This window comes from Myotis yumanensis, unplaced genomic scaffold (genome assembly GCF_028538775.1).
Source record: "Myotis yumanensis isolate MYYU_CA2020_CCGP unplaced genomic scaffold, mMyoYum1.0.hap1 SCAF_20, whole genome shotgun sequence".
Taxonomy (NCBI): domain Eukaryota; kingdom Metazoa; phylum Chordata; class Mammalia; order Chiroptera; family Vespertilionidae; genus Myotis; species Myotis yumanensis.
In genome coordinates, this window is record NW_027223771.1 from 9,319,252 (window position 1) to 9,333,129 (window position 13,878).

The 13,878-nt window shown below is 54.3% G+C and overlaps 1 protein-coding gene across 1 annotated transcript in view; it reads right to left on the bottom strand.

Annotated features, from left to right (window-relative positions):
- Positions 1-8,586: 8,586 nt before the first annotated feature.
- Positions 8,587-13,878, bottom strand: part of GABRB3 (gamma-aminobutyric acid type A receptor subunit beta3) — a 34,202-nt gene continuing 28,910 nt past the window's right edge. Inside the window, exon 9 of the mRNA XM_070400474.1 lies at positions 8,587-13,755. Within this exon, the coding sequence (XP_070256575.1) occupies positions 13,414-13,755 (342 nt within the window). The 3' untranslated portion in view covers positions 8,587-13,413. The remainder of the gene's footprint in view (positions 13,756-13,878) is intronic.

Genomic DNA, 13,878 nt, shown 5'->3' on the forward strand with positions numbered 1-13,878 from the left:
GGCGTTCTTTTTTTTTTTTCCTAAAAAAATAGGTATTTTTGTTGTAGTGCTCTAGGTATTATTCGGTGAAGGATCGTGAACCAAGGTGAACAATTAGTATAAATCTGCTTTGCAGTTTGGTATCACGAAAAGCCACGGTGCCCTGGCCAGTGTGGCTCAGCTGCAGGTTCGGTCCTGCCCAGCCGGCGTGGCTCCGTGGCCGAGCATCGACCTATGAACCTAGAGCCTAGGAGGCAAGGTGCCACCTAAATCTTATCATGATGACCACGGCCAGGTTGAGAGAGAGAGAAACAAATCTAGATTATGAGGTGTTTGCAGAGTTCAGACATTGACGTAGGTAGCAAACCGATATATTGCCAATTGATGTTTCTCTCTTGCTCCCTCTCTCTCTCTCTCTCTCTCTCTGTCTCTCTCATTAGAGACATGAGCCTATAATGTTTTCTTCCCTGAAGAAGTTTAAAAAAACACACACACACACAAACACTTAGTCATTCAATCTGGACACGAGGCTGCTGTATCTGGGGGGGAAAATCAGCACGTTGTTAAAGTCTCCGGCGGTCCCGGGCTCTGTCAGAAGGGCTGATGGAGACGTCACTTGATCTGGCATCGAGGTCCCTGCCCCACGGGCCGTCGGGAGTGTGACAACAGACCAGGAAGCCAAGGAAAATAGCCGAGCGGAAACAGCGGCCTCTCTCTCCAAAGGGGACACCCACAACCTCGCAAGGAGCTCCCGGGATTTCATCGCAGTTAATGCCTGCCTTGCTCCTTTCACAAAGACTGCTGTTTCTGGCCCAGCCAGTGTGGCTCAGTGGTTGAGCGTCGACCTATGAACCAGGAGGTCACGGGTTGCAGGCCCGGGTTGCAAGCTCGATCCCCTGGAGGGGGCGTGCAGGAGGCGGCCGGTCAATGATTCTCTCTCATCATGGTTGTTTCTCACTCTCTCTCTGTCCCTCTCCCTTCCTCTCTCTGAAATCAATCAAAAAATATGTTTAAAAACCTAAAAAACAAACAAAAAAATTGCTGCTCACTTTCTAGTTAGGATGGTTCCCAAACCCCGGGGCTGCTCATTCAATGCTGAGCCTGTAGGAGGTTTTCCTAAATGACAAGGACCCCCTTTTTAGGGGCCCAGCGGCCGCTTAGCACTCCGGTAGAGCAAGCGCGTTTGTGTCGCCCTGAGAAACAGCCGAGTCAGGAGAAGAAAAGCTCTCTCTGCGTAGAATCAGCACAACTTCGTTCTCGTCTCTGAAAACGCAGTGAATCCTTTTGCTGGGTGACGTCAGAGACGCCGCCAGAAAGCAGTCAACGGGAAGCCCCCGACCGCCACCACCCAGCACCCCGGCTCTGCCTGTTTCACTTCCCACCGTCCTAGAAACACAGTTTCCCCTTTGCTGTGCGGTCGGATTGAATACATCTCAATCCAAAGAGCCTTGTTTATGAGCAACGACTGGGTGAAAAGACCGCGATTTGGGTACAAAGGCTGCTGCCGCCTTTGTCCTGAAACCGCACGCCATTTACAAGCGGTGATGATCATGCAGATGCCGGAGTCTCCTCCAGGTTAAGCTGTGGTGTATTGAGGTCATAACAGCCCCCGAATCCAGGTGCTTAAAGCAACCAGGGTTCGCCCCCCCCCCCCCCACCTGGTGCTGGTTGTGGGGAGCCCAGGTGCTGGGCTCCTCGGCCCTCAGGTTGGCAGAGCAGCCTTGGCGCTGTGGGCAGGGGCAGGCTCAGGGTCAGGGACCCAGGGATCCCGCCTGGAAAATCCACTGTTCCTTTCATCCTCCCACCCTCTAAGGGGCTAAGGACAAGCACTCGTACTCGGGGGCCCGGAGACTAAGAAGCTGGAAATGCAAGAAGCACTGTGGCCCGGCCGCTGTGGATCAGTGGTTGAGCGTCAACCCACGGTCACCGGTTCGGTTCCTGGTCGGGGCACAAGCCTGGTTTGAGGGCGTGACCCCCAGTGGGGGGCGTGCAGGAGGCAGCCAATAGATGTTGATGTTTCTCTCTCATCGATGTTTCTCTCTCTCTCTCTCTCTCTCTCTCTCTCTCTCTCCAATCAATAAGAAACACATTAAAAAAAAATTGCCATGCCCTAACCGGTTTGGCTCAGTGGACAGAGCGTCGGCCTGCGGACTGAAGGGTCCCAGGTTCGAATCCAGTCAAGGGCATGCACCTGGGTTGCGGGCACATCCCCAGTGGGAGGGCGTGCAGGAGGCAGCTGATCGATGTTTCTCTCTCATCGATGTTTCTGACTCTCTGTTCCTCTCTGTAGAAAATCAATGACATATATCTTAAAAAAATTGCCAGTCACTTCCCTTAAAAACAATCGTTTTAATGATGCCATGTGATTGTATAAGGTTTATGCTTCCTATTTGGTGAGAAAAAAAACAACCAGTGTATTTCAGTGACTTGGCAGAGGCGCCATTCACAGCGCACGCAGCCGCCTTGCTCTATCTTTATGGGCAGGAGCCCTGGGCGGGACGGGCCTTGAAAAAGCAGGTCCCGGGAGGAGGGGTCATGGCTCCCGGGTGCTGAGAAGGGAGGAGGGCTTCTGTTTCATGTGGGAGCCTCGGCCTTTGGGGGCCCAAGCAACTGCCGGAGCCGCATGGCCACCTGCCCCCGGTGAGAGAGAACTCGCCCACCCACCAACAGGCCCAGCCGGGGTCACTCGGTGAGACTTCTATATCCACCTGGCACTGGAGTCCGGAGACTCTTCACAGCAACCAATCAGCTTCCCGGGCTTCTGATGGCCCCCCCCCCCCCCCCCTCAGCCAAGGGTCCCTTTGCCAGGTTAGACTGACAGGCAGGCACCTCACCCCTGGGTCCCTTGGATCTCTTGGTAACCAAACTTGGCAAACTAGATTATTCTGGAAGGATTTAGTATTTCTGGGTTACCCCGTGGGGTGGGGGTGGGGGTGGGGGGCGGGGGGCAAAGCGATATTTGCAACCTTGCAAGAAAAGTGTTCTCTCCGGAGGATTTCCGTCTAATTCTGTTAGGAGACCCAGCGCAGTTGGGAAATGGTGATTAAGGCCGAGGTGCTGGACTTGGGAGTCTTTTGCAGCTTGCTGGCGTCCTCCTAATTAAGGCCATAATTCTCCACACGGTCACAGGGACCTGCTTTTCTGTTAACTCAACATATACGAGGCGGGGGGAGAGAAGGCCGCTTAGACGTTTGCGTTGATTAAGCCGCTCGAGGATGGCGCCTTTCGAGTTTGCTAAGTCGTGATCGATGTCTCTGGAAACTGCAGCTGAAAGCTACTCACATGGCTGGCCGGCGACAGTTCTGATTACACGAAGTAGGCTGTATATATATTTTTTTGTCAGCAATTAAGTGAATATTTTTTAAAAATCTAATATTTGGGCCGAAACCGGTTTGGTTCAGTGGATAGAGTGTCAGCCTGCGGACTGAAGGGTCCCAGGTTCGATTCCGGTCAAGGGCACGTACCTGGGTTGCGGGCACATCTCCAGTGGGAGATGTGCAGGAGGCAGCTGATCGATGTTTCTCTCTCATCGATGTTTCTAACTCTCTATCTCTCTCCCTTCCTCTCTGTAAAAAATCAATAAAATATATTTTAAAAAATCAAATCAAATCTAATCTAATATTTGGCATAAGATGAATTGGGGGGCATGGGGACGCCCTTGACCGGGTAGATATTCTGTTCTCTTCGGATCAGCCGAGATGCAGAAATGCTAAGCATGTCATCCTCGGCAAAACTTGAAGGGCCGATCGGATGTATAACGGGATGTCGAGTTTTCCAATTTCAACGTGGAGACGGATGCAGAGAGCTGGAAATGGTATTACTGCTCCCTCCATGGAACCAAAAAAAAAAAGAAAAAAGCTGAAAAACTTCAAATGAAGAAGCTTTTTTGATTCGAAGTAGAAAGATGAGGTCTCGGAGGAAATAATTAGCAGGAAATCTGAAGGAGGTCAGGAACCAGCAGGTCGGCTGACCCCCGGACACCAGTGGGACGAACGAAGCATTTTTAACAAGTCGCTGAGGCCGAGTGGGGGCTGGTGAGGACGCGGGAGGCCTCCCCGGCTGCAGAACTGGGGGGCTGTGCCCTCGTGGAGGCTGTGCCCCAGCACAGAGGGGGTGGGGGGGGGTCTTGAGAAAACTCAGAGGTGACAGTGGCTGGGGGTGGGATCAGAGTGGCCAGCTAAGGGCCCCTGTCGAATGTCATTTACAAGGACAGCAGCAAATATTTAGCAAGAAGGATAGATCTAAGCGATGTTGGTACTAGGAAAAAAATGAATGCAAAACCAGCCATTGGATCTACCATTGAGGTGAGAGAGACACATCGACTGGCTGCCTCCCACACGCGCCCTGACAAGGGGCGGGGAGCGAACCTGCAACCCAGGTGTGTGCCCTTGACTGGGCATCGAATCCTCTACATTTCGGTTTGAGGGGTGACGCTCTAACCGCCGAGCCACGCCGGCCACGCCGGCCACGCCGGCCACGGTTCATTGGTTGATTCTGTTGTTGTTCATCCTCACCCGGGGATATTTTTTCCATCGGTTTTTAGAGAGAGGGGAAAGGGGAGGGGGAGAGACAGACAGACAGAGAGACACATCGATTGGCTGCCTCCTGCACGCACCCCAACGGGGCTGGGGGTTGAGCCTGCGACCGAGGCACATGCAGCCGAGGTACGTGTGCCCTTTCCCGGAATCGAACCCGGGACCCTGCAGTCCGAAGGCTGATGCTCTCTCCACTGAGCCACACCGGCCAGGGTTCATTGATTGATTCTTGTAGGCACCCTGACCTGACGGGGCTCGAACCTGTAACCTTGGCAGATCAGGATGATGCTCTAACCCAGGGCCTACGATGGCCTTTTGAATGTTATCAGAGCACACCCGAAGGGGGCACGGAGCTCCCCTAGCACCCTGGGCTCCACCCGGCTTCCCCAGGCCTGCCGGGTACCAGGGAGTTTCCGTCTATCCGTTCCCCTGTCAACACTGGGAGTCAAGGTCTGTGTGAGCCCTGCAAGTGGTCTCCATGACAACGGTACCTACAGGGGGTACTGGGCACGTGGGAACCGGAGAGGGCTCCCCCACTCAGACCCTGTGATGAATAATTGAATATCAATCGGCCGAGACACCTTTCATGCTCACCAAGAGGGCTTGCCTGCTACTCAGGAACCTGCGTTTAATTCAGGCCATTTTTCACAATCGAGGCAGCACTGGCCTAGGAGGGCAGGGAGGGTGGTCCACAGCTCACTTGGCTGAGATTTAAAACATCCCCCGCCCGGCCGGTGTGGCTCAGTGGTTGAGCGTTGACTTAGAAACCAGGAGGTCACGGTTCCATTCCCGGTCAGGGCACATGGCCGGGTTGCGGGCTCCATCCCCATTATGTGGGGCCCACAGGAGGCAGCCGACCCACGATTCTCTCTCGTCGTTGATGTTCTCTCTCTCTCTCCCTCTCCCTTCCTCTCTGAAATCAATAAAAAGATATTTAAAAAATAAAAATAAAACATTTCCAATGACTTTCTCTGGAAGAAAAAGACGGTCTTGGTGAATTTCGGACCCCTGCAACCCGTAGGAAAAGCCAGGGGGAAGTGTCCACCGTGTTCGTATAACAGAACCGCTCGCCAGTGTTCCTCGCACCCTCCTGCTGCATCCCACGCCCGGGAGAGAAGGCAGGAAGGGCGAGACAGACGAGGGACAAGGCGGTGTCAAACAGCTGTCTGTAACGCCCATGTTAGGCCGATTAGATGAGTCATCAAATTCTAGGGTTGCAGAAATGGGTGTGTTCCATCACAATCATTTCCTTGGGCATAAAAGGAGTGATGAGCCCAGTGGGCGTGGCTCGGTGGTTGAGCGTTAACTCGAGAACCAGGAGGTCGAAGGGTACGTGCCCGGGCTGGGGGCTCAACCCCCAGTAGGGGTAATGCAGGCGGCAGCTGATGGATGCTTCTCTCTCACATCGATGTTTCTTTCTCTCTCTCTCTCCCCGGTCTCCTCTCTTTAAGATCAATAGGCAGCCCTGGCGTCTCTGGCCCAGTTGATTGGGTCTTGTCTGTGCCCCGAAAGGTCGAGGTTCAATTCCCGGTCTCGATCCCCACTGTGGGGTGTGCAGGAGGCAGCCGACTGAGGATTCTCTCTCATCATTGGTGCTTCTATCTTTCTCCCTCCCTCTCCCTTCCTCTCTCTCTGAAACCAATAAAAACATATTAAAAAAATTTGAAAAGAGATGAAACCTAGAAGCAGATCCTCAGGTGAGGATTTAAAAAGCATTATCAATGACTGGCATGTAGCTAGACATGCAAGTATAATGAGGCCCATTAATAAATAAATACATGAGCACATTCCGTTGCATGAATAAAGGATGGCTCTGGAATTTCAAATGTGTCTCCAGTGCAGCTCGTATTTATAGCTGTGCCTTGTATCCCGGGGGTCTGGGAAGGGGTGGGCTTACAGAAGAACCGGGTTCCAGCATCCCTCGCTCGGGGCGACCGCAGACCTATTCGGGTGCCCGCAAAAACAGCTGAGAGAGGATGGTGGTGTCGTCCCTGACCATCATTGGATGGGTTCCTGAACACATTGGCCATCGATTTTAAGGGTATCCCCGATGGTTTTTCTCCCCACCCGTTCAGAGACGACGTTAGGCACCCATTCGAAGGACAGGAGCCACACAAACTCCGTGGTCGGCAAACTGCGGCTCGAGAGCCACATGCGGCTCTTCGGCCCCTTGAGTGTGGCTCTTCCTAAGCCTTAGGAGTACCCTAATTAAGTTAATCACAACGGACCTACCTATATAGTTTGAGTTTAAAAAATCTGGCTCTCAAAAGAAATTTCAATCATCATACTGTTGGTATTTGGCTCTGTTGACTAATGAGTTTGCCGACCGCTGCACAAACTAATATAAAATTATGCTGAATGTAAGCTGTAGCTGAAAAAAAAATGTGTGTGTTTTTTTTAATAAAAAGAAGAGCGAGAACATAATGCGCCCCTCCACCCCCCCCCCCCCCCCAAATTTCCTCACGGTCTGTAACTGAGTATTTTCCTCAATGACGTTGCCAGCATTCGTATTGTTATTCCCATGGCGGGTAGCAACTCTGAATCCATAAATAACGTTACCTGTTTCCCTAACAACGTTGCCTATTGAACCTGATGTCTCAGAAACGCCTGTTTCTCTAATAACTTTGCCGATTGGATCTGATGCTCGAGAGTCGCGTATTTCTCTAATAACGCTGCCTATTGAGTCTGAGGCCCGGGAATTGCATATTTCTCTGTGATTGTCAGCTCGCCGGGCTATTACATCCACTCGAGTCTTGGTATGCGGTGAAGTGGGCCGGAGTGACAGGGAAATTATCGAGCGCCGTCGACAGAAGGGGCAGCGTTATGAGCACAGGTTTTAATCCTTTTAATATTCATGGGGTGTGAATCTCGTTTCAGGGCCTCTCTTCCATATTATTTCGGAAAAAGAAGAAAAAAAAAAAAATCAGCCGGTCCTGGAACCAGCTCCATACACTCAGCCCTCCGTCTCTTTCTCCTGTTTCTTTCTTTTTTTTTGTTTCTTTTGAATTTTATTGTTTTAGACATCTTTTATTTACTTATTTTTTCAAGTATATTTTTATTGATTTCAGAGAGGAAGGGAGAGGGAGAGAGAATTAGAAACATCAACGAGGGGAGAGAATCATGGACCGGCTGCCTCCTGCACTCTCCCCACTGGGGATCGAGCCCACAACCCGGGCATGTGCCCTAACTGGGAATCGAACCTGGGACCCTTCAGTCCGCAGGTCGACATTCTATCCACTGAGCCACACTGGCTGGGGCTGAATCCATTTCTCCAGACTGGGTGACAAGAAGGTCCCGGTCCGTCCCGTTCTCCCCCCAGAAATACATGGGGGACCCCACACGCAATCCAATGGGGTTGGATCCCTCCGTCTAGTCTAGTGGTTCCCAACCTTGTTCTGGCCACGCCCCCCTGAGCATCTCTAACATCCTGCCCCCGCCCCCCCACACAGAATTCTTATTATCCACAAAGTGAACCCCTGTTCACGTGGAGGAAGCCTCAAAGGCCATGAACTCGGACTAAACAAGCTTCCAAAGAACATGGCGTCCATGAGAGAGAAAAACAAAAGGGCGAAAGGACAGCGGACGGACTGAGGAAGAACTCACTATGAAACTGTTAAAAAATAATAATAATATGAAGGGACATGAGAAAATAGCAAATAAAGTTTCAAAACATATCACAGAGAACTGGGATGCATAGATAGGTCACAATATATATGTATAAACGGTCTATGAGGCCCCTAGCACCCTAAGAAATGCAAAACACGCACTGTGAATGACGCATTCTCAAATGGCCCTGCTTAAACATCAAACTGCCCCCCCTGTGGGCGGGCGCCCCACGCTGGGAACGCGCATCTGGGCCGAGTTTGAACATTTCAGCATCCGAGGGCCACGGCAGCAACAATAAATTCAGCTTCACATTGAAGTCCCTTCGTCCTTTTTTTAATAAATTGGAATTTGCTCATCCACAAGTTTCAGATGGTCCCTATCACTCAATGTTGCTGTTTAGTTGTTTTTTTCATGTCAAATGCTACACGCCCCCCCCCCCCCCACCTCCCACCCCGAATACATCCATTCTGTGCGTAAGCAAAAATCGGGTTTTATCTTTACAGCGAGAGGACATGCTCAGGGGACCTGATCTCGACGGCCATCGCCTGTCCCCCTGGGACGGACCGGCTGACGTGTGGCACAGAAACACAGCAGGACAAGGATGACCAACCGCGTTCACGGGGCTGGGCCCTCAGGGAGAGAGGCCGGTGGGTGACGCAGACTCGGGAGTTTCTCGGGGCAACAAAGAAAGACCTCCGGGTCCCGAGTCGGACCCGTTCTCTCTTTCAGGGTACCCCCTCGTGGGACCCACACCCATGGGACGCTCTCCCAGACGCTGAGAATGAAACTCTACGGCTGGGAGGTTCCTGTCCCCTTAAAAACCAGCCCCAAACCCACTTGGCGTCGCCCCTGGAACTCCCTGGGTGGGAATAATGCCAGAGCTGGGCAGGAGGGAGCGCCTTCCACGGGAATGACCGGCCATGTCGAGGGCTCCGGGTGCTGGCGTTACAAACACACGCTCCTGCCCGGCCGGCGTGGCTCCGTGGCTGAGCGTCCACCTAGGAACCAGGAGGTCAGGGTCCGATTCCTGGTCAGGGCACAGGCCCGGGTTGCGGGCTCCATCCCCAGTGGGGGGCGTGCGGGAGGCAGCCGATCCGTGATCCTCTCTCATCATGGATGTTTCTGTCTCTCTCTCCCTTTCCCTTTCTCTCCCTGAAATCAATAAAAATATTTTTTTAAAAAACACCAGCAAACCCCGCTACGGCAGGCGTACCTGTGATTTCCAGTGCTAACAGAACATCCTCGTGACATATTTCCTAGCTCGTTTCGGACCGAGAGGGGAGTGAATGGCTCGAGGACAGTGAGACCTCCCTCCAGGGCCCGGGGACAGCGGGAGGAGGGGAGGTCGGTGAACAACATAACAAACACTGTTTTCACCGACGGCTCAAGTGTCGTCCGTCTTTGGGCGCGGGGGGGGTGACGGAGCCCGGCTCTTGAATTGTCTCAAGTATATCTGGACGCGGACATAACAAGCTCCGTCTGTACATTCTGAGCCCCTCTGGAAGCCTTTCGGAAAGACAGGACTACTTAGAAAAATTAACTTTTTTTTTTATTCCATTCAGTTGTGGAGAAAGAAAGAGCATGATATCCCAAATTCAACGCGTCTCTCCTCGCTCGAGAGGCCGGGGCGGGGGGAACGGCCGCCCGGCAGGAAACGTCCCAGGTCTGGGTGCGGAATGATCGGTCCGGCTGGCTCGCTCGTCGACGCCGGGAAGGGCTGCGTAGCGGCGAGAGGTCAGCGCGACGGACGGACGGAGGACCCGACGCAAGTCTCTCCCGCTACCCGCGGCCAGAGGCCCGAGTCTGGGGGCGCCTCCCCACGTTTACAAAATGGAGAAGCTATAAAATAATCGGATTGGAAGAAAACTCGTTTTCTTCTGAAATGGAGTAAAGCAAACACATACCCAAGGATCTTAAAAAGTTGTGTGTTTTTTTTTACAGAATATATGTATGTATCTGTGTGTGCGTGTGCATGTGCGTGTGCGTGTGTGTGTGTGTGTGTAGTTATAAACACTATTTATAGTTAGAGCTATTATGTTGACTTCATCGCAGTGTCTATAAAGTTGTGGGTCCCCGTCTTGGTGCCAAAAGCATATAAAAAGCTCAAAAGCTACTAGGATGATACCATGCAAATTTAGATCCAGAAAACCTTGGGAAGCCGACTGTTGCGCTTCTGAGCCCCGGGGGGGTCTCTGCCTTGGATGTTTGGATTCCTCGACTAACGCGTCCGAGGTGTCGTGAGTCGCTGCTCTACCAGGAAGGGTGAATGTCACAGTTCCCAACAGCTGTGCCCGTCCTACGGAAAGCGACCAATGACTGGGTTTCTGTCCACGTTCCTCCGTGTTTTGGGGGGGGGCCCTCCTCCTTGAGTGACCGGGTACGGAAAAAGCCACCGGAAGCTTCGGAAGGGACCAAGGTCTTTGCTTCTGTGACGTGTTAACAATGATAAGGCCACTTACTGGGTTTCTCCCCGATCTGTCTGACTTCTCAGCTCCCCCAGTGTCGCCCACGGGAAAAAGAAAAACTGTCAGAGAACAGCCGGAGGCCGAGAGGTCACTGGCTGAGTCTCTAGGGAAAAATGCCCCCAGGGAGCGGGACCGGGAGGGGATGCTGAGGGGAGGGAGGGATGAAGGAAGGAAGGGAAAGGGCTTCCTGAAGGCCAGTCCTTGCTTCTAGCGTGAGACTGCGGACTGCGTTTCAGACGACAGTGGGTTCCGAGCTGTCAGAGACGCCCACAAAGGTAGGGCCGCCTTTAAGATCTAGTGATGGGCCCGGCCGGCGTGGCTCAGGGGTTGAGCATCGACCTGTGAACCAGGAGGTCGCCGTTTGATTCCCGGTCAGGGCACAGGCCCGGGTTTCGGGCTCCATCCCCAGTGTGGAGCGTGCAGGAGGCAGCTGATCACTGATTCTCTCTCTTCGTGGATGTTTCTCTCTCCCCCCCCGCCCCCATTCCTCTCTGGGATCAATAAAAATGCATGTAAAAAAAATAAAATAAAACCTAGTGATGATCGGCTCGAGACGAGAGCCCACACCCTAAGCATGCTGGGAAAGGTGGTCGCTCGGCGTGAGCGGAGAACAGTGGTCCCAGCCCGGCCGGCGTGGCTCCGTGGTTGAGCGTCGACCTAGGAACCAGGAGGTCACAGTTTGATTCCCGGCCAGGGCACAGGTCCGGGTTGTGGGCTCGATCCCCAGTGTGGGGCATGCGGGAGGCAGCCGATCCGTGATTCTCTCTCATCATGGATGTTTCTCTCACTCTCTCTCTCCCTCTCCCTTCCTCTCTGAAATAAACAAAAATTAAGAGAAGTCACTGGCGAGTCTCCAGAGAACCCCCCCCCCCTCCCCAGGGAGCAGGACCTGGAGGAGGTGCTGAGGGGAGGGAGGAATGAAGGAAGGGAACGGGTTCCATAAGAACCGGTCCTTGCTTCTAGCGTGAGACCCTGTGGCCGGCTATTTACCCTCGGGGGGCTCTGGGCTGCTAGAGACGCCCACAGACAAAGGCCGGTTACGATGGGGGGCTGGCTGACCCTGGTCCTGGGGCAGAACAGAGAGGGCGAGGCGTGAGTGGCATCTGGGGAGAAAAGTCTTCATTTGGCGGTTCTGTCCTGACTAGCTTGCCTTTCCCCCCTCTTTCTTTCTCCTCCAAACGCGCTCACTGCACTGTGACATCTGTTTGCATAACGGCCGTCCTTCCAGTCTACGGATGCCTGTGATAGAAAGATTGTTTACAAAAAATATATCATCTCTTTTTTCTTTAGAAAGATCTCGTCTAAGTAGGAAGTTAAGGTCGCGTCTATGAAACCGGTGCACCTGGTCACGTGTCTACGCGCTTTTAAAAAGTCCCAGATACGCATGAGGCTGTGGATCGGATGGAGAGAGGTGTGTGCGTGTGCGTGTGCGTGTGCGTGTGCGTGTGCGTGTGTGTGTGTGAGACCAGGGGACTCTCCTTTGCCTCCGGAGGATGCTGGGCTCGGCGGGGCGCGCTGTGAGGACGGGGCGGCTCCCGCCGCGCCCCAGCCGGGCCAGCCGGGGTCGGATGTGCTTAGTGACGATGTCAGAGGCAGAAATGAAGGCGCGAGGGTGTGTCTCGGTGTCCGACACCTAACGGCTGGGTGTGTGCGCTTCCCTCTGAGGTTCTAGGGGGACAGAAAGCGGTGCGCCGTGGGGAGAGCACGACACGGCATGCTGCCATGGAGCAAGCACAGACACGGCCGGGAACTCGACAGGAGATGCACGGGAGGCGGACGCACCCGCTGTCCACACACCACGTTCGGGAGGCCGCCCGGTGGCTTTACCTTTAGCGGAACCAAGGTCCTGAGACGGCTACGCTTCCGGGAAATCCCAGCCTAGAGACCCAGAGATGGGACGCGGGTGGGGGGGGGGGGGGGCGCGCTGTCGGCGACGGGACATGTCAGCTGACCATCGGTCGCCACTGAGTTCCCACAAGGACGGGCGAGCTGGTCCCTTCCGAGCCAACACCGGAGTCCTGACGCCGAGGAGAGGAGAGGAGAGGAGAGGCCTTCCGGTCCGACGGGTCCCCCGCAGGGGAGGTCCCGGTGCCAGCGTGGGGGCCGCCTGCGTGTCGGACGGCAGGGGGCGAGCCCACCTCGTCCGGGACACTGTCCAGCCAGGGACACCCCATCGCCGAGCAGGCCCCGCGCCTTTGCCCAGTCCATGGGCAGAGGGGCCGGAGCGGGGGGAGGGGGGCGGGAGGCGGTGAGTCCTCTGACACCAGCAACACCGCTGTCCCGGTTTCCGACGACTGAGAGTTTGTCCTTCCGTTTGTTTTTTTTAAAACCAAAACAGCTGTAACTTAGGGGAACAAGAGACACGGTTTGGGGTGACAGTAGGGGTCCCGCCCTCATTCTCAAGGCATGATATTCAGACAACGCTCGTCCCTTGCATTTAGAAAACACGCACCGTGACTTTCTCGCATGTGCATCCCGCGTGGAGTCTGTCCAGAGCTGCAAACAGGTAGGTCACCTGTACGTGTGTGTGTTTGGCAACCCACGGGGGCGCGGACACCCGCGTGGAGAAACATATACACGTACGTCCTCATAGACACGTGTGTCTTATATATATGCTGAGAAAGGTCACATATATATACAACTGCGTATGTTATCTGTGTGCATGTGTCTGCGTGTGTGCGTGCGTGTGTGTGTGTGTGTGCGTGTGTGTGTGAGTGTGTGCGTGGGAGCAGGTAGAAAAACTCGACAGGCAGAGGAATATTCCACTCAGTGTTGTTAGGTGACGTCTTTGAGGAAAAGAAAAGCGAAACTCGGGTGCCGCCGGCCGCTCAGTTGACGTAGTAGAGCCAGTAGACCAGGTTGAAGAGCGAGAAGGTGAAGGGGAACACGATGCGGGACCACCGGTCGATGGCGTTCACGTCGGTCAGGTCGGGGATCTTGATCTTGAGCTGCGAGGACCGCCGGCGCAGGTGGGTCTTCTTGCGGGGCAGGCCCCGGTCCCCCAGGTGCCGCCCGGGCCCCTCCCGGGGTGCGCTCTGCTTCCGGTACTGGATCCCTGAGTTGTCGAAGGAGATGGCGGAGTTCCGGGTGTCCCCAAGGCCGCCCGCCACCTCGTTCATCTCGTTGTGCACCTCCAGGGACGTCAGCAGGATATTCCCGTGGGCGTCCACCTAAGGGGGGGGACAGGCGCATGGTCAGGCGGGAGGCCGGCCGGCCGGCCGGCGGGGAGAGCTCGTGTCCCAAGGCAAACCCTGACCCACGTGTCCTGCAGCCACGGCCTGTGGATGACGGAA